The sequence below is a fragment of the Sciurus vulgaris genome (assembly GCF_902686455.1).
Source record: "Sciurus vulgaris genome assembly, chromosome: 1".
NCBI classification, from domain to species: Eukaryota; Metazoa; Chordata; class Mammalia; order Rodentia; family Sciuridae; genus Sciurus; species Sciurus vulgaris.
This window is the reverse complement of record NC_136461.1, coordinates 150,171,284-150,195,403: the sequence shown is the minus strand read 5'-3', so window position 1 is coordinate 150,195,403 and position 24,120 is coordinate 150,171,284. Positions and strand designations below refer to the sequence as shown.

General features: G+C 37.8%; 1 protein-coding gene and 1 pseudogene across 17 annotated transcripts in view; one reads left to right on the top strand and one right to left on the bottom strand.

Moving 5' to 3' along the window:
* The window catches only part of STAU2 (staufen double-stranded RNA binding protein 2), a 344,586-nt gene that overhangs the window by 138,983 nt on the left and 181,483 nt on the right, over positions 1 to 24,120 (top strand). For all 16 annotated transcript variants that reach the window (XR_013763894.1, XM_079140529.1, XM_079140527.1 and 13 more), the window contains one exon: positions 5,022 to 5,151. Coding sequence is in view for 15 of the 16 variants with exons in the window: in XM_079140529.1 (XP_078996655.1) it covers positions 5,022 to 5,151 (130 nt within the window). In the remaining variant the exon portion in view is untranslated. The remainder of the gene's footprint in view (positions 1 to 5,021; positions 5,152 to 24,120) is intronic.
* LOC306661607 (heterogeneous nuclear ribonucleoprotein A1-like) lies at positions 3,138 to 4,717 on the bottom strand (annotated as a pseudogene). Its single transcript has one exon. The product of its transcript is annotated as a heterogeneous nuclear ribonucleoprotein A1-like (transcript).

Sequence of the window (24,120 nt, the reverse complement as noted above, 5' to 3'; positions counted from 1 at the left end):
ACTGTCCTTTTTTAATAGTGCTTTTTTAAGAATGGAAGTAATTTTAAATGCAGTCAGATTTATCTGTCTTTTCCTTTACTCTAGCTTTATAACAAGTCTAAAAAGCCAGATAAATAAGTGCCCTCACCTTTGTCTTCCTCCATAGGATCTTGGCTATTTTTAGCACATTTGCATTACTATATAACTTTTGGAATCAGCTTGTCAAAATCATAAATGTATGTGTGGGGCTTTGACTCGAATTCATTGAATTTATAGGTCAATTTGAAGAGAACTGTTAATTATTATTATTATTATTATTTTTAAATTTATTTTTATTGTAAACAAATGCAATACATGTTGTTTCTGTTTGTACATGAACTAAAGGCATACCATTTGTGTAGTCATACATCTACATAGGGAAATGAACTGTTAATTATTACACTACTATTGTCTACAATTCATGAACATGGCATAATCATTCTAATAGGATTTTCTTAATTTTTCTCACTAATCCTTATTGTTTGCTGTGTAGATTCCCTACATATCTTAGGTCTTTGATTTTCATTCAGTATAAATACTATCCTTTAATATTTTTCATTTTCTACTTAAATATTGATGGAATATAGGAATACAGTTGGTTTTTGGTATACCGACATTTTTATACAGAGAACATGTTGGATTCTCATTAATTCTTCAATTTCCTTGTCGATTTTCTTGGATTTCCTATAAATGACTGTAAATAATGACATTTCCCCTAATTCTTTGTCTTAATATTTTGTTGCTCTGTTCAGGATTTGTAGTAAGGTTAAATACTAGAAATGACATGGCATTATTTTCTTGTTCCTAATCCAAAATATCTTCCTCTTTTTTTTTTTTTTTCTTTTTTGTTTTTTGTACTAGGGATTGAATCTGAGGATACTTTACCACTGAGCTACACCCTTTTATTTTTTATTTTGAGACAGAATATGGCTAATTTGCTGTGGGCCTTGTTAAGTTGCCCAGGCTGAACTTGAACTTGTGATCCTCCTACCTCAGCCTCCTAAACTGGGATTACAGGCATGTGCCCCTGTACCCAGCTCTAATCTTAAAGTTTTCAACATTAAGTACAATGTTTGCTGAGGTCTGCTGTAGGTTTTTTGTAAAATGCCTATTTTAGCCAACTTTTTTGCTGCTGTGGCTAAATGATCTGACCAGCACGGTTATAAAGGAGGAAAGGTTGATTTGAGGGTTCACGATTTCAGAGGTCTTAGTCCTTCGAGGTGAGGTAGGACACCATGACAGAAGGGCATGGCAGAGGGAAGCAGCTCGCATCATCAGGAAGCAGAGTCTCCACTCTCCAGATACAAAATGTATACCCCAAAGCCACACCCAATTCCAATCTCCTCCAGCCACATCCTTCCACTTCCCATCAGGGATTAATGCACTGATTGGGTTAAGACTCTTACAACCTAATCATTTCTCCTCTGAGTCTTCCTGCATTGCCTCACGTGAGCTTTTGTTGGACACCTCACATCCAAACCAGAACAATGCCATTTATGATATTAAGGAAATTTTCTTCTTTTCCTCGTTTGCTAATAGTTTTAATCATGAAGGAATGTTGAATTTTATCAAATACTTTTGCTTCATTTATTCGGATGATCAAACTGGTTTGTCTCTTCATTCTTTTATATAATACATTCCATTGATTGCTTTTGTTTGCCTTTCACATGTTTGCCCCTCCCCTTCCTTTTCCTTCCCAAGTCCTTACACATTCTAGGCAAATGCTGTGCCATTTCTTTAGTAGTTACAGTTCTGTTCAATTATGGGCTCATTCTGTGGAATTTTGGTAACTTGTATTGTTTAGGAGTTTTTCCATTTTATCTAAATATTTTTAAAAAATAGAAAGTTGTTTTGAATATTTTGTACTATTTTGTAATATGACAGAAGCTGTGGTAATTTCCCTTTTTCATTCTTACTTGTGTCTTCTCTCTCTTTTTTTTCTTCTTGATCAGTCTTACCTTGGCTTATCATTTTAACTTTTTAAGGAACCAACTTTTTGGCTTTTTAAACTTCTCTATTGTATTTTGTTTTCCATTTCTTTAATTTTTGCTCTTGTATTTATTCTTCTGTTTTCTAAGTTTGATTTTGCTATTGTTTGTAACTTCTTGAGTTGGATGTTATGTCATTTTCTGCCCTTCTATTTGCTACTATGGCTACACATTTTCTTCTAGATCCTGCTGCATCCTTCAAGTGTTGATATATTTTTATTATTATTTATTCAAAATATTTTCTAATTTCTATTGGGATTTTGTCTTTTACCCATGGATTATTTGGAATTGCATTGTTTAATTTCCTCAGTTGTGGTTGATTTTTTTGTCTTTTCACTTACTGAGATAACTGTAAAAACAAATCCTACTATAGTTGTATATTTTCTGTCTCTTTGTAATTGTCTCCTTGTGATTCTGCTTTCTAACTTAATTTTTGTATTTATATTATCTCTGTGCACATGCATCTCTAAAACATTACCCAACTCAGAATATATTCTTGTGAATGTAAGATGACTGTTGTTTATGTAAATACATGTATGTGTAACACATGTATGTTTAAATTACTCACAAAATACAACTAGTATGGAATAGTTTGCTGTTTATTGATTAATTATGATTGATTAAATAGTATGTTGATAGAGATTATTTTGCTTGTTTATTTATTTATTTCGATCCTGGAGATTGAATCCAGGAATGCTTTACCACCAATCTATGTCCCAATGTTTTTTATTTTTATTTTGAGACAGGGTCTCACTAAGTTGCTGAGGGCCCCACTAAGTTATTAAGGCTGACCTCGAACTTGCTGTCCTCCTACCTTAGCCTCCTGAGTTGCTGGGATTACAGGTGTGCACCACTACACCTGACTTCTTGTTTAGTTTGCAGAGGAACACTGTGAAGTAGTTGATACTATCCCTGCTTTACTGATAATGAACCTGAGCCTTTGAGATGTTAAATCATTTGCACTAGTTCATACAACCAGGAAATAGTTTCATATCCCAATCTGACTTTAAAAGTCTTTATTCTGTTTTTTTTTTTTTTTTTTAAAGACACATTTATTCAGTGTCACGATCAGACTATTACATTTAGCAATCAACAGCATAGGTGCAAAAAATAAAAAAGTCAACATTAAAACCCTTTGTTGGAATGCTTTACACTTTCCACAGAACAGAAACTAAAATAACCTGTTATACAATTAGTCACAAATACAGTCCTCGAGTTTTTTTGCCCATACACTATTATCATCCAAACCATCTCTTCTTTGTATCAGATAGGCCCTGCCACCACTGTGCTTGGCTGAGTTCACAAATCTTTTGTAACCTGTAGCTTCCTCGTCACTTCTCTGGCTCTCCTTTCCTGCTAAGCTTTGTTTCCTGGCAGTATTAAAACCTTCTGCCATTGCCATAGCCACCTTGGTTTCATGGTTTGGCAAAGCATTGACCTCCACCAAGATAAGGTGCAGAGGTTCTGCCTCCAAAGTTTCCACCCTTCATGGGTTCAAAATTTGATGACTGATTGTTGTAATTGCCAAAATCATTGTAGCTTCCACCACCTCCAAAATTGCTTTCACTACCACCGTCAGAGCCGCCTCTACCTCCTCCATTGTTGTAGCTGTCATAGCTGCCACTCCTGCCATAGCCACTGCCCTGGTTTTGACCACTCCATAGTCTCTACTTCCTCCAGAGTAACCAGGGCTGCCTCCTCTATTACCACTGTCAATATCAAATCCATTGTAGCCATTTCTGCTGCCACCATATCCACCACCAAAGCCACCATGACCACCAAAGTTTCCTCCACAACCAAAATTGTCATTTCTACCAAAACCACCTCCATGACCACCACCCAAGTTTCTAGAACCACTTCAACCTCTTTGACTAGATGAAGCACTACCCGTCTCTTGCTTTGACAGGGCTTTCCTTACTTCACAGTTGTGGCCATTCACAGTATGGTATTTCTGAATGATAATCTTATCCACAGAGTCATGGTCGTCAAAAGTTACAAAAGCAAAGCCCCTCTTCTTTCCACTGCCTCTGTCAGTCATGATTTCAATAACTTCAATTTTCCTGTACTGTTCAAAATAATCTTGTAGATGATATTCTTCAGTGTCTTCTTTAATGCCATCAACAAAGATCTTTTTCATATTTAAGTAGGCCCCTGGTCTTTGAGAGTCTTCTCTAGAGACATCTCTCTTTGGTTCCACAACTCTTCCATCTACCTTGTGTGGTCCTGCATTCATGGCTGCATCCACTTCCTTCACAGTGGCATAGTGACAAACCCAAAACCCCTGGAGTATTTGGTATTTGGGTCTCTCATTACCACACAGCCTGTGAGTGTTCCCCATTGCTTGAAATGACTTCTCAGACTCTCATCAGTTGTTTCAAAGCTCAGCCCTCCCATGAATAGCTTCCACAGCTGTTCAGGCTCTGTAGGCAACTCTGATTTAGACATGACAGCAGCAGGAACAGAAACTTTAATGATGCTTTCTCAGTGGTGTCCATGGGCAAAAGTCTTTATTATTAACCACCATATTATAGTAACCCTTGTATATTAGTTCTTTTCAAAAACTATTTAATAAAATCTTTGTAAACTTGTGATGCAATGTGAATATTGGTTTAAATGGCATCAGTATGGATTTTAACCTTTTCAGTTCAGTGATTGAATTAAAGAACACTAAATGTAATAACCAACATAAACTCTGTGCTAAGATATAAATTTGATTTCCTGCGTATCTAAATAATACAAGTTTATTGCTTAAAAAATAATATATAAATTGCAAGGCAGTGAAAAGTCCTCTATCCATCCAGGATAACCCATCATGATGTTTCAAGGACCATTTTCCTATATTTTTCTCTGTGTATACTTTCACATGTGTATATAACAGTATATAAGTGGTATTTACTTTTATATTTTGTTTTGGACTGAATTTTTTTTTTGAATACTAGAGTGGAATACAGTGCTTTATAATATAAGGACTTCCTGTTTCCCAAGCAATTATTATTTCTTTCTTTAATTTATCAGGTCAAGATAGGCAATGAAGTTGCTACAGGAACAGGGCCTAATAAAAAGATAGCCAAAAAAAATGCTGCAGAAGCAATGCTGTTACAGCTTGGTTATAAAGCATCCACTAGTCTTCAAGATCAACTTGACAGGTAAGAATAAAGCTTACATGCATGTGTGCTTTCTGTCAGAATATTAAAGTGTATTAACAAGTTCTGATTGTGACTAGTATTAAAGGAGGCGTCAATTTTAATTTTTCTGAGACAGTACTCTATCTTTATATAAGGACAGATATTCCAGGTGCAAGATAACATCTATTAAGGGGTAAGATGAAATGTTAGTTAGTGATTGTAATCTTATGGTTAGCTAATAATAAAAGTTTTTTGTATGATTGTACATTTCTGTATAATACTAGCTGAATAATTTTTAACTGAATGATCATTTCTGACAGTTAATTGTTTTTGTCTATAGACATAGTCTTAAAAGTACCTTTTGAGAACAGAAGGTTTAGCCTTTATTTTTGGAATTAAGCTGAAAACACTAGAAATAAAAATTCTGACTTATCCCTTTAGGGCAGAAACTATATTAGACACTCTATAAACTGATTTTTCTGTTTACTTTAAATTTAAAGATAAACTCAGAGGGTATTTATTTTCTGCCAAGATCTGTGTTCATGGTCAATTTCTTCTGCAGCAGTTAATGACATCATTAACACCTACCTCTGTTGCAAGAGAAGCACAGAACCCTGAATTCAGGGCTTGGCAGATAACTTGGTGAGAAATGGTTTAATTTTATTTTGCATTAATTTATTTTTTCTATGCATAAGTAGAAATTATTTGACATTTTATTTATATGGAAATTCATACCAAAACAGGCCTCGTAACTTTTACTAAAACTGATATGCTCTTGACCAGGCCTTTATTACATAAGGATTCTGTTTAAGAGATAACTTTAGTTTCTTCATAAATAATTTATGAAGTTTAGAATAAGAAATACAGTTATCTGTTAAAAACATTTAGTTATATTATTAAAAAATCATTTGTCTGTGTGGTATTGCTAGAGATTTCAATTTTGTTTTTATAACCTGGCTAGTTAATGCTTTTTTCTTCTTTTAAAAAGTATTTGTAACATGAAACCTAACATATGTTCAAGTTTCTGTAGATCTTATATTGTATATATGTTGTTTTAACTTAACACATTTGTATTGACTTAAAACTGGTGAGTAACTTATAAAAATATGTCAAAATACATCTCTTCACAGACACTTATTTGTAAGTTAAGTGAAAGAAAACAAGACAAAAAGCAATATTAATTTTATTAATTAATTTCATTTATTTAAAAAACATTTCTTGCATACAAGCTGCATTAGTTAGGATTCTCCAGAGAAACAACCCATAGCATGTGTGAATAACATGCATATATACAAACATGCAGATTTATTTGAAGAAATTGGCCCATTTGATTGTGGAGGGTATCTAGTCTATAGTCTGGTTGAATAGACTGCAGACTGGAGATTCAGGAAAGAGAGTTCCAGTTCCAGTCCAAAGACAGTCTGCTGGGGAATGAGTCTGCAAAGTCAGGAAAAGCTGAGGCCACTGTTTTATACGAAGTAAGAGCTTAAGGGATCATTCAAGTCTTGAACGTGAAAAAGAAATGATCTAGTTTGCATTCTTCAAAAGATAATTCTGTGAGTAATGTGGAAAATGGATTTGGGTAGGGTGAGGCTGAAGACAAAGAGGCCAGCTAGCAGGCAAGTAGGATAGTTCTGTCAAGAGGTCCCAAGAGTCTAAACTAAGACCATGGTGGTAGAAAGGAGAGGGAAAAGACCCCAGAGATAACTCAGGAGTGTAATGGTAAGATGTGAGTAGCGATGAGATTCATGAAGGATGGAAGAGGAAGGAGGGGAAGGATATCTGCAAAAATGAGGAATGGAGAAAGACTGAAAGCACTAGGTGGCAGTTACATGCTGCAGAGAAATCAAATAAATACTGAATGTATTGATTTGTAAACAAGATCTTTGGTAAGTGTGGCAAAAGCAATTTTAAAAACCTGCAAGGCAGTTTTTAAAGTTTTTTTTTTTTTTCTAAAGTAGATATTCTACTTCCATGGTTAACAAATTCAGACAACAGAGGTAAACAAGCAAACAAACAAAGAAGTTTTACTTCATCTTCTCATAGTCCCAAGGGCATCTCTCACTGAGTTTATTTGTATAGCATTTAGAATAGTGTCTAAGGTCCACTAAATATTCCATAAGAGCTTGAGAAATAATAAAATACATATCCTTATAGGGCTGTTCTATGCTTATACATTAATATACTCCCACTTTAAAAATTCAGATTTGTTGATATGTGCTCCTGTGAAATTTGACAAATAGTATTTCCTCATTAATCACCACCACAACTAAGGCTTTTAGCATTTCTTTTACATCCCCAAATTCCTTAACACACCTTTATAAAATAATCAAATTCCTTAACACTCCTTTATAAAATAACCTGATCCCCTACCTTCATCCTCTGGCAAGCACTGATCTGATTTCTGTTCCTTTTTGCCGTTTGCAGAATATCAAACAAATTAAATTATACATTATGTAGTTCTTTTTTGTCTGACTTCTTCTTTCTTGGCATAATGTTTTTTTCCCCATTTTTTTTTTTTTTTGGTACATTATAGTTGTACATATTGATGGAATTTCTGGATTCATATTCATACATACACAAAATATAAAACATAATTTGACCAGGATCACTCCCCAGCATTTCCCACTCCCTACCCCCCACCTCTTACTCCCTTTCCTCTACTGATCTCCCTTTGATTTTTAGGAGATCTACCCCCACCTTTGTTTTCCTTTTTCCTCTCTAGCTTCTGGTCATTTAGTTCATTTTTAAAATTTTGTTTATTTATTTGTTTGACACAACTTGTTTCCTCCTTTATTTGACAATTTCTTTAGGATAATTCCTCCCTTTGCTGATTTGCTTCTTTGTTTTTCATCTCTTCCTCATGGAATATTTTGCTGAGAATGTTCTGTAATGCTGGCTTTCTTTTTGTAAATTCTTTTAGCTTTTGTTTATCATGGAAGGATTTTATTTCATCGTCAAATTGAAGGTAAGTTTTGCTGGGTATAAGATTCTTGGTTGGCATCCATTTCTTTCAGGGCTTGAAAAATGTTGTTCCAGGCCCTTCTAGCTTTTAGGGTCTGGATTGAAAAGTCTGCTGATATCCGTATTGGTTTCCCCCTGAATGAAAATGGTTCTTTTCTCTCACAGACTTTAAAATTCTGTCTTTATTTTGTATGTTAGGTATTTTCATTATAATGTGCCTTGGTGTGGGTCTGTTGTAATTTTGTGTATTTGGAGTCCTATAAGCCTCTTGAACTTGATTTTCCATTTCATTCTTCAGATTTGGGAAATTTTCTGATATTATTTCATTGAATAAATTGTTCATTCCATTGGCTTGTTTCTCTAGGCCTTCCTCAATCCCAATAATTCTTAAATTTGGCCTTTTCATGATATCCCATAGTTCTTGTAGATTCTGTTCATGATTTCTTACCATCTTCTCTGTTTGTTCAACTTTGTTTTCAAGGTTAAATATTTTGTCTTCAATGTCTGAGGTTCTGTCTTCCAGGTGTTCTATCCTACTGGATATGCTTTCTATGGAGTTCTTAATTTGGTTTATTGTTTCCTTCATGTCAAGGATTTCTGTTTGGTTTTTGTTCAATATCTCTAATTCTTTATTGAAATGATCTTTTGCTTCCTGTATTTGCTCTTTTAAGCTGTCGATTGTGTGATCATTCAATGCTTGCATTTGCTCTTCATCTCATCGTTTGCTTCTCTGATCATTTAACTCCTTTTCTGTCATTTCTTTGCCATGCTGTCATTGGGTTTTATTGATGTAACATCTAGATTTGTTTGCAGCATTTTCTTCCTTGTTTGTCATATTGTTCAGGTATCAGTGGACCGCTGAGATATTGCGGATTTCCTCTATTGAACTTACAATGTCCCTGAAGATTTCTATATAATCCCCCCTTAGCCTTCAGTAGGCTGAAGTCTTGGAGGAAGTTGATAATGCGGTGCTCCACAGGAAGCTGCCTCTCTAGGAGTGGTGTCCTTCAGGTGGGGTATAATCCCTGCTAGTGGGCAGAGGTGCCTCCACTTGTTGACCATGGTCATCCAAAGGGTAACTAGGCTGCGGGCTGAGGCAAGGCCTGTTTGGGCCTGAGTCTCTGGTTTTACCGTCCTTGTGGGGAAACCTCACCCAGCAGGGAAGACTCACCCGGTGGGGAGGTCTCGCTGGTCAGTTCCCTCCTAGAGGTTCCCCTCAATTTACAGCTACCGCCTGTGCTGGGCTGCCTTCCTCTGCAAAGTTCCCAGGGGCCCGGCCCTACCTCCTGGGCCTGGGAGCCTCACCCTTCGCAGATGAATCTCCTTAGGCTGTCCCTCCTCAGAGAATCTGCCTGCAGGCCTGGAACCTTCGCTCCGCCCTAAGCGTGTCTCTGTGCGGCTCTTCCACCCAGAAGCCTCCTAGATCCTGGGACCCTGCTCTGCACCTAATCGCCTGGCTATGCGGCCCCTCCTCTGAGCAGCCACCTTGGGCCCCGAACAATCGCTCTGAGTCCCAGAGACCTGCCACAGGCCTCTTCCTCCAGACAGCCGCCCAATATTCCGGTGCGGTCACTAGGAGTCCAAGAAACTCACTTCGTGCCTCCTCCTCCCACCAACCACCCGTAGCCCTGGGCAATCAATCACTCCGAGTCAAAGTGACCCTCCCCTTTCCTCCTCCTTCTCCAGATAACCCCCCGGGTGTTCAGGAGCGGTCGCTCTGAGTGGCTCTGAATCCACGTGACCCGCTGCACGGGTCCTCTGAGCAACTGCCCGGAGCTCTGGTGTGGCCACTCAAGACCAAGCGACCCACCACGCTTCTCCTCCAGGCAGCCCCGCTGTGTTCAGGAGCTGTCACTTTAAGTCCAAACAACTCACCACTCGCCTTCTCCTCTGAGCAGCCTCCTGGAGCGCTAATGCAGTCACTGCGAGTCCAAACGACCCGCCGCGCTCCTCCTCCTCCTCCTACTCCTACTCCTCCGGGCAGGCCCCGGGGTTCAGAAGTGGTCTGAGTCCAAACAGCTCGCCACGCAGCCCCTCCTCTGGCAACTGCCTGTAGCTCTGGTGTAGTCACCCGAATCCAAGCGGCCGCGCTCCTCTTCCTCCTCCTCGTCCTCAGGGCAGGCCCCGGTGTTCAGAAGCAGTTGTTCTGAGTCCAAACAGCTCGCTGCGCGGCTTCTCCTCTGGCAACCGCCTGTAGTTCTGGTGCAGTCACTCCGAATCCAAGTGGCCACGTTCCTCCTCCTCCTCTTCGGGGCAGGCCCCGGTGTTCTGAGTCCACACAGCTCTCCTCGCCACTCTTCCCCTGGGCAGCCGCCGGAGCCCCAGTGGTGGCTCCGAGTCCCAGCGCTGTGCTGAGCGGCCTCCTTTACGGTGCTCCCAGTTGTCCGAGTTCACTGCTCCAGCGGGGGGAGGGGCGTCTCGCTGGCAGCTCTACTTCACAAAGTTCCCTGCGTTCCGGGACCACCATCCCATCCGGGATGCCTTTCCAATGGGTGAGAGTCACCCGGCTGCTTTGAGTTGGTCCCAAGTGTCTCAATATCTCCTCTTTTGAATCCTGAGTCCTGGAGCAACATGAAATGCAGCCACCCTCTAGGCCGCCATCTTGAAACCCTAGCTTCTGCATATAAGAGAAAACATATGAACTTTAACTTTGTGAGTTTGGTTTATTACACTTAACATGATGGTCTCTACTTCCATCCATTTTCCTGCAAATACCACCATAATTTTATTTTTCTTTATGGCTGAATGAAACTCCATTTTGTGTGTGTGTGTGTGTGTGTGTGTGTGTGTGTGTGTGTGTGTGTGAGGAGAGAGAGAGAGAGAGAGAGAGAGAGTGAGGAGAGAGAGAGAGAGAGAGAGAAAGAGAAAGAGAAAGAGAGAATTCACATTTTCTTTATCCATTCATTCTTTGATGAACACCTAGGATGGTTCCATAGTTTGGCTGTTGTGAATTGTGCTGCAGTAAACATGGGTATGCATGTATCATTATAGTAAGATGGCTTTAATTTTTCAGGGTAAATACTGAGAAGTGGCATAGCTGGGTCATATAATGGTTCCATGCCTACTGTTTTGAGGAGGCCTCCATACTGATTTCCATAGCAGTTGTACTAATTTACAGTCTTACCAAAAGTGTTAAAGTGTTCTTTTTTCTCTACATCCTCTCCAGCATTTTATTTATTTGTATTATTGATGACTGCCGTCCTAACTGGTGTGATAAGAAATCTCAGTGTAGTTTGATTTGCATTTCCCTCATTGCTAATGGTGTTGAACATTTTTTTCATGTATTTGTTGGCCATTTATATTTCTTTTGAGAAATGTTTGTTTAGTTCATTGGACTTAGTATAATGCTTTTGAAAGTTATTCATGTTAAATTTATCATTAGTTTGAGCCTATGATAAAGCAGTTATAAACATTCAAGAGTCTTTGTATGTATATATTTCTGTTATATCCTGTATGTAGGCATTCATATGTGTTTAATTTTATAAGAAATTATGAACTGTTTTTCCAGAGAGGATGTATCATTTTGCATTCCTGCCAGCACCACTTGAAAATTCAACTTGCTCCACATTCTCTCTAGCTCTTGGTGATGTCATTTTTGATGGTTTGGTTATGCTGTCTTTGGATACATATATATATACACATATACATATATGTGTACACACACACATATATATCCATATATTATTATTGTTATTATTTTATTTTATTTTTTGGTACTCAAGGGTGCTTCACCATTGAGCCACATTCCCAGTTCTTTTATATTTTGTGACAGGGCCTTGCTAAGTTGCTGAAGCTAGTCTCAAACTTGTTATCCTCATGCCTCAGCCACCCAAGTCTCTGGAATTACAGGCATGCACCATCATGCTTGACTCTTTGAATATATATATATTTTTTTACATTTACATAGTGTAATGATGTCTGATTCATTCCATTGTCCCCCCCCCATCCCACCTCTCTTTTCCCTCTATACAATCCCTCCTTCCTCCATTCTTGCTCCCCTCCCATCCCCCATTATGTGTCATCATCCGCTTATCAGTGAGATCATTCATCTTTTGGATTTTTGAGATTGGCTTATCTCACTTAACATGATATTCTCCAATTTCATCCATTTGCCTGCAAATGCCATAATTTTTTTATTCTTTATAGCTGAGTAATATTCCATTGTATATATATACCACAGTTTCTTTATCCATTCATCAATTGAAGGACATCTAGGTTGATTCCACAGTCTGGCTATTGTGAATTGAGGAGCTATGAACATTGATGTGGCTGTATCTCTGTAGTATGCTGATTTTAAGACCTTTGGGATAGGCCCTGGAGTGGGATACCTGGGTCAAATGGTAGGTCCATTCCAAGTTTTCTAAGGAATCTCCACACTGCTTTCTAGAGTGGCTGCACTAATTTGCAACCCCACCAGCAATGTATGAGTGTATCTTTTTCTCCACATCCTCACCAACACCTATTGTTGCTTGTATTCTCAACCTATTTCTTGATGTGCAGACAAATAATAATTTAAGCTTATTTTTAGATTTGCAGAAAACCTATTTTATTGTCTTTTTGTAGTTTGACTAGTTTTCAATCATGAAATGCAGTTGTTCATTTTTAAATGTTCTTCTTCTACCATTGATGTGGCTGTATCTCTGTAGTGTGCTGATTTTAAGTCCTTTGGGTATAGACCGAGGAGTGGTATAGGTGGGTCAAATGGTAAGTCCATTCCAAGTTTTCTAAGGAATCTCCACACTGCTTCCAGAGTGGCTGCACTAATTTGCAGTCCCACCAGCAATGTATGAGTGTACCTTTTTCCCCACATCCTTGCCAACACCATTGTCGCTTGTGTTCTTGATAATCACCATTCTAATTGGGGTGAGATGGAATCTTAGTGTAGTTTTGATTTGCATTTCTCTTATTACTAGAGATGGTGAACATTTTTTCATATGTTTGTTGATTGCTTGTAGATCTTTTTCTGTGAAGCATCTGTTCATATCCTTAGCCCATTTGTTGATTGGGTTATTTGTATTCTTTGTGTAGAGTTTTTTTTTTTTGAGTTCTTTATATATTCTGGAAATTAGTGCTCTATCTCAAGTATGTGTGGCAAAGATATTCTCCCACTCTGTAGGCTCTCTCTTCCCATTGCTGATAGTTTCCTTTGCTGAGAGAAAGCTATTTAGTTTGAATCTATCCCAGTTATTGATTCTTGCTTTTATTTCTTCTGTTATGGGAGTCCTGTTAAGGAAGTCTGATCCTAAGCCAACAAGGTGAAGATTTGGACCTACTTTTTCTTCTATAAGATGCAGGGTTTCTGGTCTGATTCCAAGGTCCTTGATCCATTGTGAGTTGCTTTTTGTGCAGGGTGAGAGATATGGGTTTAGTTTCATTCTGTTGCATATGGATTTCCAGTTTTCCCAGCACCATTTGTTGAAGAGGCTATCTTTTCTCCATTGCATATTTTTGGCACCTTTGTCTAGCATGAGAAAATTGTATTTATTTGGGTTTGTGTCTGTGTCCTCTATTCTGTACCATTGATCTACCTTTCTATTTTGGTGCCAATACCATGCTGTTTTTGTTACTATTGCTTTGTAGTAGAGTTGAAGTTCTGGTATTGCGATATCCCGTTTCATTCTTCCTGCTAAGGATTGCTTTAGCTATTCTGGGTTTCTTCTTCTTCTAGATGAATTTCATGATTGCTTGCTCTACTTCTGTAAGGTACATCATTGGAATTTTAATTGGAATTGCATTGAATCTGTATAGCACTTTAGGTAGTATGGCCATTTTAACAATATTAATTCTGCCTATCCAAGAATGTGGGAGATCTTTCCATCTTCTAAGGTCTTCCTTAATTTCTTTCTTCTATATTTTGTAGTTTTCATTGTAGAGATCTTTACCTCTTTAGTTAGATTGATTCCCAAGTATTTTATTTTTTTTGAGGCAATATCAAATGGGGTTGTTTTCCTCATTTCCCTTTCAGCTGTTTCGTTGCTTGCGTACAAAAATGCTGTAGATTTATGTGTGTTGATTTTATAGCCTGCTATTTTGCCGAATTCATTGATGAGGTCTAGGAGTTTTCTGGAGGAGGTTTTTGGATCCTCTAAATATAGAATCATGTCATCCGCAAATAGTGACAGCTTAAGTTCAGTTCCTCTTTTCCTATTCTTATCCCTTTAATTTCTTTAGTCTGCCTAATTGCTCTGGCTAGAGTTTCCAGGACAATGTTGAATAGAAGTGGTGAAAGAGGACATCCCTGTCTTGTTCCCATTTTTAAACGGAATGGTTTCAGTTTTTCTCCATTAAGAATGATGTTGGCCATGGGCTTAGAATAAATAGCCTTTACAATATTCAGGTATGTTCCTACTATCCCTATTTTTTCTAGTGTTTTGAGCATGAAGGGGTGTTGTATTTTGTCAAACGCTTTTTCTGCATCAATTGAAATAACCATATGATTCTTATCCTTAAGTCTATTGACGTGATGGATTACGTTTATTGATTTACGAATGTTAAACCATCCTTGCATTTCAGGGATGAACCCCACTTGATTGTGGTGCACAATTTTCTTAATATGTTTTTGGATACGGTTTGCCAATATTTTGTTAAGGATCTTTGCATCTATATTCATCAAGGATATTGGTCTAAAATTTTCTTTCCTTGATGTGTCTTTTCCTGGTTTGGGTATGAGGGTGATATTAGCTTCACAGAATGAGTTCTGTAGGGTACCTTCCTTTTCTATTTCCTGGAATACTTTGAGAAGTATTGGAATGAGTTCTTCTATGAAGGTCTTGTAGAACTCGGCTGAGAATTCGTCTGGTCCTGGGCTTTTCTTGGATGGTAGATTTTTAATGGCTTCTTCTATTTCATTGCTTGATATTGATCTGTTTAAATTGTGTATGTCCTCCTGGTTCAGTTGGGAGGAGCATATGTCTCTAGAAATTTGTCAATGTCTTCGGTAGTTTTTATTTTGTTGGAATACAGATTTTCAAAGTAGCTTCTCATTATATTCTGTATCTCAGTGGTGTCTGTCGTGATATTTCCTTTTGCATCATGTATTTTAGTAATTTGAGTCTTCTCTCTCCTTCTCTTTGTTAGTGTGGCTAAGGGTTTGTCTATTTGTTACTTTCTCAAAGAACCAACTTTTGTTTGGTCAATTTTTTGAGTTGTTCTTTTGTTTCAATTTCATTGATTTCAGCTCTGGTTTTAATTATTTCCTGTCTTCTACTGCTTTTGCTGTTCTTCTGTTCTTCTTTTTCTAGGGCTTTGAGCTGTAATGTTAGGTCATTTAGTTGTTGACTTTTCATTCTTTTCTGGAATGTACTCCATGGAATGAATTTTCCTCTTAGTACCGCTTTCATAGTGTCCCAAGATTTCGATATGTTGTATTGTCGTTCTCATTGACCTCTAAGAATTTTTTAATCTCCTCCCTGATGTTTTTTTGTTATTCATGTTTCATTCAGTAGCATATTATTTCGTGTCCAGGTGTTTGAGTAATTTCTCTTTTTTATTTTGTCATTGATTTCTGCTCTCAGTCCATTATGATCTGATAGAACACAAGGCAGTATCTCTATTTTTTTGCATTTCCTAAGGGCTGCTTTGTGTCATAACATATGGTCTATTTTCGAGAAGGTTCCATGTGCTGCTGAGAATAAAGCGAATCTGCACGTTGATGGATGGAATATTCTATATATGTCTATTAAGTCTAGGTTATTGATTGTGTTATTGAGTTCTATGGTTTCTTTGGTTGGATTTTGTTTGGAAGATCTATCTAGTGGTGACAGCGGTGTGCTAAAGTCACCCATAATTATTGTGTTGTGGTCTATGTGATTCTTGAAATTGAGAAGGATTTGTTTGATGTACAGTGATGCACCATTGTTTGGGGCATGAATAATTACTATCGTTATGTCTTCCTGATTTATGGTTCCCTTAAGCAGTGTGAAATGTCCTTCTTTATCCCTTCTGACTAACTTTGGCTTGAAGTCCACTTTATCTGATAAAAGGATGGAAACTCCCGCTTTTTTACTGAGTCCATGTGTGTGGTAGGTTTTTTCCCTTCCTTTCACCTTTAGTCTGTGGATGTCTTTTTCTATGAGATGAGTCTCTTGCAGGCAGCATATTGTTGGGTCTTTATTTTAATCCATTCTGCCAGTCTATGTCTTTTGATTGATGAGGCCATTAATGTTCCGGGTTATTATTGAGAAATGATTTGTATTCCCAGTCATTTGGCTTATTTTTGGTTTTTAAGTTGGCTTGGTTTCTTCTTTGAGTGGTTTTTGTCTAAGGTGGTTCCTCCCTTTGCTGACCTCCATTGTTGTTTTTCATTTCCTCCTCATGGAATATTTTGTTGAGAACATTCTGTAGCGCAGGCTTTCTATTTGTAAATTCTTTTAACTTTAGTTTATCATGGAAGGATTTTATTTCATCATCAAATCTGAAGGTTAGTTTTGCTGGGTATAGGATTCTTGGTTTGCAACCATGTTCTTTCAGAGCTTGAAATATGTTGGTCCAGGCCCTTCTAGCTTTTAGAGTCTGGGTTGAGAAGTCGGCTGCTATCCGTATTGGTCTCCCCCTATATGTAATCTGATGGTTTTCTCTTGCGGCCTTCAAATCCTATCTTATTTTGAATGTTAGGCATTTTCATTATAATGTGCTTTGGTATGGACCTGTTGTGATTTTGTGCATTTGGTGTTCTGTAAGCCTCTTGTATTTGATTTTTCCATTTCATTCTTCAGGTTTGGGAAATTTTCTGATATTATTTCATTGAATAGGTTGTTCATTCCTTTGGTTTGTATCTCTGTTCCTTCCTCAATCCCAATAATTCTTAAATTTGGTCTTTTCATGATGTCCCATAGTTCTTGGAGATTCTGTTCATGATTTCTTACCATCTTCTCTGTTTGGGTACTTTTATTTTCAAGATTAAATATTTTGTCTTCATTGTCTGAGGTTCTGTCTTCCAAGTGGTCTAGTCTTTTGGTGATACTGTCCATTGAGTTTTTTATTTGATTTATTGTTTCCTTCATTTGGAGGATTTCCGTTTTTTTTTTTTTTTTTTTCGGGTGGTGGGGATCGAACCCAGGGCCTTGTGCTTGCAAGGCAAGCACTCTACCCACTGAGCTATCTCCCTAGTCCCCGTTTGGTTTTCTTTTTTTGAGAATCTCTGTTTCTTTGTTGAAATGATCTTTTGTTTCCTGCAGGTGCTCTTTCAGCTTATTGGTATTATTATTCATTGCCTGCATTTGCTCTCTTATCTCATCCTTTGCTTCGTGAATCATCTTAATGATGTATAATCTGAAGTCCTTTTCTGACATTTCTTCTAACATGCTGTCATTGGATTCTGTTAATATAGAATCTAGATTTGTTTGGATCATTTTCTTCCCTTGTTTTTTTCATGTTGTTCATGTATCTTCCCCTCTAGCAGTGCAGATCTTAGGTGTTGCAGATTTCCACCTATAGGCTTATAGTGGCCCTATAGGTTTCCAAAACCCTTTGTTTAAGGGGAGATCAATATTCGCAGTGCCCAATTCAGACACTATGCAATCTTAGACCAAATAGCCCCTATGGGGACAATAACAAAATTGTCATAATAAACAAAATGAGTTCAAGTATTATCTTCGGTAAAACAAACAGGTTTGCAATAAGGTCTGCAGTTTCTAATGGAGGACAAAGAGGATGCAGGGGGATGTAGAATGTGGTTGTTAATGGGATAAGAAAAGAATGTACAGAAGTTCTAGAAAATAGAAAGAGTGAGAGTGTAATCAGAAGAAATCGGATGTTAGCATGCAAAAAAGGGAGAAAGAGACTCTGAGGGAACAGGTAAACAAAAGGAAAAGAGAGCAAGAAACGTAAAGAAATAAAAACTTAAATTTTTTAAAAAGGAGAAAAAAGAAAATCTACTGTATAACAGTCATATACTAATGAAACCTCCCAGTGTTCAGTAGCCTGATGCATGAGAGGTACCTGACAATGAGCTTCAAGTCTCCAGCAGGCATCGCAGGGTGAGATTTGCCCCACCCAAAGATCGAAGCTAGGGTTTCCAGGATTATCCAAGATGGCCGCTCTGGCTTCCAAATGTGTTGGCAAATGGGGAGCTGCAGCTCGGGGTGGACGTGGTCAGCTGGAGGTCCTAGAGACGGGATGCAGTTGGTCCAGCAGGGTTCCTGGAGGTCTGGTGTGTTTGGTGTGGTTGTGGGATTCTGGAGGCCAGGTGCAATCAGTCGGTCTGGGGTCCTGGTGATAGGGTGCAGTCAGTTGGTCTGGGGGTCCTGGCGGCAGGGAGCAGTCAGTCAGTGTGAGGGCCCCAGAGGCAGGGAGTGATCCTTTTGGCTGAAGTATCCTGAAGACTGGGCTCAGTCAGTCCTGCCAGGGGTTCTACGGGGTTGCTGTTGTCTCAAAATGGCGGCAGCCACGTGTAATCAAACCTGCAGGTACTGTAACAGTGAACTTCTAGGCAACAGGAGGCAGCTGGTGCTCCACTGGTGGTCGGCGATCAGTTTGCTGACTGTTGTCCGACGATCGGGAGGTAAACCTCGTGTGTTTGATAATGGATAGGTGTAAGGCAGGCGATAGACGCCTGACAGTGAGCAATCTGTTTGCCTACTCTTAATGTCCTGGGTGCTTGAGGTGCCGTCTCCAGGGACTCTGCCTACTCTTAATGTCCCGGGTGCTTGCGGTACTGTCTCCAGGGACTCTCTCTTGAATATTTTTAATTGGTGCATTATAATTATACATAATAGTGGTATTCATTGTGACATATTCATACTTGCACATAGCATAATTTGGTCAGTTTCACTCTTTAGTACATTTCCTTCTGCTCTCTTCCTGCCTTACCCTGGTCTCTTTGAATTTTAGTGTGTATTCTCTAGTAATAATGTTGAATATTTATTATCATGTGTTTATTTCTTCTTTGAAGTATATGTTTAAAATGTTTGCCTTTTTAAAGAATTAGATTTAGGTTCGCTTTATTAAGTTACAAGAGTTCCTAATACTGAGTCTTCTGATGAACAAGATTATTTCTCTATTAATTTAGATTTTTGGAAATCTGTCCCTTTTTCTGTCTTTTTCCCCAAAGAAATAGCTTGCACATTTCTTATGTTTATCCCTAAATGTTTCGTGTTAATGGAATTGGTTTTCAATTTCAGTGTCCATTTATTCTTTGCCAGTATGTAGAATACATTTTATTTTATATGTCGACTTTATATCCTGTAACCTTTATAAACTAATATCAGTTACAGTAACTTTTTTTTTTTTTTTTTTGTAACTGGGATTTTCTACATTGATGATTATGTCCTTCGGTTTATAAAGATAGTTTATTTCTTCCTTTCTAATCTGTATACTTTTATTTATAAAAACTAGGACATTTGGTTCTGGGCCACTAATCACCACTAATCACCTTACTTTCTCTAATCTTTTTGTGTAGATCTACTCTGTGTAGATCAGATTTTAGTCATTTATGTCTGCTAAAAAAGTTACAACTTGTTCAGTATCTGGAACCTGCTGTCCTGGTTCTAGATTTTGAGTGATATTCTCTTCTGATGTTGTTTGCTTTTAGTACCTTGTGTGTGTGTGGTGGGGGGCATTGGATTATCAATTTAGAGATACTTTGAGAAAGAAAAGAAATTACTCCTCTGATCAATCTGACATGTTTAAATCGGAACCTTACAAAAGCAGTTTCATTAGTGTTACGGTAGAAATCAGAGAGCAGTGGTCTTGGTTGGGATTCAGTTGAAGATGAAAAGTTAATAACAGTGAATATAATCTAGTATTTAAATGTCTTTGGTCATTAGTAGAAGGAGAGGAATTAAGAAAGAGGCTGGGTGTGGTGGCCCACATGTAATCACAAGTTCCAGGCCAGCTGGGCAACTTAGGGAGACCCTGTCTTAAAATTTATAGAAGAACTGGGGATTAGTTCAGTAACAAAGCACCAGGGGTTCAATCCCCAAGGCAACCCCATCCCACCTCCCCCAGCAACAAACAAACAAACAAAAAACAGGAGGAGCAAAATGGTGTATATATTTTTACTAACTTCAGTGGAGCCCTCAAATACCTGACAATGTGCATTTTTCTATTCACCTTGCATTTCCCCTCCCTGAAGTGATATGTTCCTTACTGCCTACAGTTTACCCATATTTACAGCCTTCCTCAGTTCACTTTCCTCTTATTCTGTGATCTTGTCTTGTACTTCACAGAGAATATATAAAGGGGAGCCTCTTTAGACCTCCCACACAACATATGCCTGCATTTATAAACATTTTACTCCTCTCACATCCTTTTACAGTGGATAAAATATTTTCAACCTATTAAAAGCCAGCTTTATTTGCATGTATCAGGAAGGGCCAGTTACTGTGAGGAGCATATTACGGAGAAGGGACCAATTATCATGAATGGTTGGAAGTTACAAATGTAAATTACATCAATTTGTAAGGTTATGCAACCCTTAAATCTTGGGCATGGAAGCAAACAAGGCAGGTGACCTGTAGTTAGGGATTTGAGGATGGATCAACAGAAGGTCGATAGTTAAGAACTAGATGTGGTGTCAGATATGGGATCCACACAAGGCTGATAGTAAGTAGTGTGACAGACTGGAAAAATCAAAAGACTCAGAGGACTGAATGAAATTAATTAAAAATGTTTATAGAAATAAAGGAAGTGGTTGAGATATAAAAATAGGATAGAAGAAACATAGACAGTAAGATTTGGGAGATAAGCTGCTGCTGAGTTTTCCCTTTCCAGGACTTGAGTTCTTGTTTATAATCACTTTGACTTTGTCCTTGTTAGCCTTATTTCCCCATACTCTCCTAAAAGGGTGAGACATTTTGATCTTAGACACAACTCTCCGATTAAAATTGTTAATTAATTGTTTCAAATATATAATTAAGATAAAAAAAGCAAGGAAAAGAACAGAAGAAGTTAATACAATTAAATAAAAAAAGATTTTTTAAATTAATTCTGCACTTTAAATATGCAAATCCTTTTGTTTGGAAAGTCTAGAAAGAATCCTGATGCTAATTGTGGGACTGCTCCTGGGTTCTTGAAACATAAATACTTTTCGAAGCCCCTAGATACAGTGTCAGTAGTTCAGGAAGAACAAACTGTTTTTTTTTTTTTTTTTTTTTTTTTTTTTGCAAAACCAATTTTATTTTTAATTGGGGACATTTTCATGAAGCTATAAAAATAATGGCATCAACCTTAGATTATTATTATTATTTATTTATTTATTTTTATTGTAAACAAATGGGATACATGTTGTTTCTCTGTTTGTACATGGCGTAAAGGCATACCATTTGTGTAATCATAAATTTACATAGAGTAATGTTGTTTGATTCATTGTTATTTTTTCCCTTCCCCCCACCCCTCCCACCCCTCTTTACCCTCTATACAGTACTTCCTTCCTCCAAACTTGCCCCGCTCCCTAACCCTAACTCTAACCCTAACACTAACCCTTCCCTCCCCCCCATTATGTGTCACCCTCCACTTATTAGCGATATCATTCGTCCTTTGGCTTTTGAGATTGGCTTATCTCACTTAGCATGATATTCTCCAATTTCATCCATTTGCCTGCAATGCCATAATTTATCATTCTTTATGGCTGAGTAATATTCCATTGTATATATATACCACAGTTTTCTTTATCCACTCATCAATTGAAGGGCATCTAGGTTGGTTCCACAGTCTGGCTATTGTGAATTGAGCAGCTATGAACATTGATGTGGCTGTATCTCTGTAGTATGCTGATTGTAAGTCCTATGGGTATAGGCCAAGGAGTGGGATAGCTGGGTCAAATGGAGGGTCCATTCCAAGTTTTCTAAGGCATCTCCACACTGCTTTGCAGAGTGGCTGCACTAATTTGCAGCCCCACCAGCAATGTATGAGTGTTCCTTTCTCCCCACATCCTCGCCAACACCTGTTGCTTGTGTTTTTGATAATCGCCATTCTAATTGGGGTGAGATGGAATCTTAGGGTGGTTTTGATTTGCATTCTCTTATTACTAGAGATGTTGAACATTTTTCCATATGTTTGTTGATTGCTTGTAGATCTTCTTCTGTGAAGTGTCTATTCATTTCCTTAGCCCATTTGTCGACTGGATTATTTGAATTCTTGGAGTGGAGTTTTTTGAGTTCTTTATAGATTCTGGAGATTAGTGCTCTATCTGAAGTATGATTGGCAAAGATATTCTCCCACTCTGTAGGCTCTTTCTTCGCATTGCTGATAGTTTCCTTTGCTGAGAGAAAGCTTTTTAGTTTGAATCTATCCCAGTGGTTGATTCTAGCTTTATTTCTTGTGCTATGGGAGTCCTGTTAAGGAAGTCTGATCCTAGACCAACAAGGTGAAGATTTGGACCTACTTTTTCTTCTATAATCTGCAGGGTCTCTGGTCTGATTCCGAGGTCCTTAATCCATTTTGAGTTTAGTTTCGTGCATGGTGAGAGATATGGGTTTAGTTTCATTCTGTTGCATATGGATTTTCAATTCTCCCAGCACCATTTGTTGAAGAGGCTATCTTTTCTCCATTGCATATTTTTGGCCCCTTTGTCTAGTATGAGAAAATTATATTTAGTTGGGTCTGTGTCCATGTCCTCTATTCTGTACCATTGATCTACCTTTCTATTTTGGTACCAATATCATGCCGTTTTTGTTACTATTGCTTTGTAGTAGAGTTGAAGTTCTGCTATTGCAATACCCCTGTTTCACTCTTCCTGCTAAGGATTGCTTTAGCTACTCTGGATTTCTTATTCTTCCAGATGAATTTCATAATTACTTGCTCTATTTCTGTAAAGTACGTCATTGGGATTTTAATTGGAATTGCATTGAATTTGTATAGCACTTTAGGTAGTATGGCCATTTTGACAATATTAATTCTTCCTATTCAAGAACATGGAAGATCTTTCCATCTTCTAAGGTGTTCTTTAATTTCTTTCTTTAGTGTTGTATAGTTCTCATTGTAGAGGTCTTTCACCTCTTTCGTGAGATTGATTCCCAGGTATTTTATTTTTTTCGAGGCTATTTTGAATGGGGTAGTTTTCCTAATTTCTCTTTCTGAAGATTCATCACTTATGTATAAAAATGCGTTGGATTTATGGGCATTGATCTTGTAACCTGCTACTTTACTGAATTCACTTATGAGTTCTAAGAGTTTTCTGGTGGAATTTCCAGGTTCCTCTAAATATATAATCATGTCATCAGCGAACAGGGATCGTTTGAGTTCTTCTTTTCCAATTCGTATCCCTTTAATTTCTTTGGTTTGTCTAATTGCTCTGGCCAGAGTCTCAAGAACGATGTTGAATAGAAGTGGTGAAAGAGGGCATCCCTGCCTTGTTCCAGTTTTGAGGGGGAATGCTTTCAGTTTTTCACCATTTAGAATGATATTAGCCATGGGCTTAGCATAAATGGCCTTTACAATGTTAAGGAATGTTCCCACTAGCCAAATTTTTTCTAGTGTTTTGAGCATGAAGGGGTGCTGTATTTATCAAATGCTTTTTTCTGCATCTATTGAAATAATCATGTGATTCTTGACTTTAAGTCTATTAATATGGTGAATTACGTTTATTGATTTCCTGATGTTGAACCAACCTTGCATCCCTGGGATGAAACCCACTTGATCATGGTGCACTATCTTTTTAATATGTTTTTGTATGCGATTTGGTAAAATTTTTTTGAGAATTTTTGCGTCTATGTTCATTAAGGATATTGGTCTGAAATTTTCTTTCCTCGATGTGTCTCTGTCTGGTTTAGGTATCAGTGTGATATTGGTTTCATAGAATGAGTTTGGGAGGGTTCCCTCCTCTTCTATTTTATGGAATACTTTGAGAAGTATTGGAATGAGCTCTTCTTTAAAGGTTTTGTAGAACTCGGCTGAGAACCCATCTGGTCCCGGACTTTTCTTTGTTGGTAGGCTTTTGATGACTTCTTCTATTTCAGTACTTGAAATTGGTCTATTTAAATTGTGTATGTCCCCCTCGTTCAGTTTAGGCAATTCATATGTCTCTAGAAACCTGTTGATGTCTTCGAAATTTTCTATTTTGTTGGAGTATAGATTTTCAAAATAGC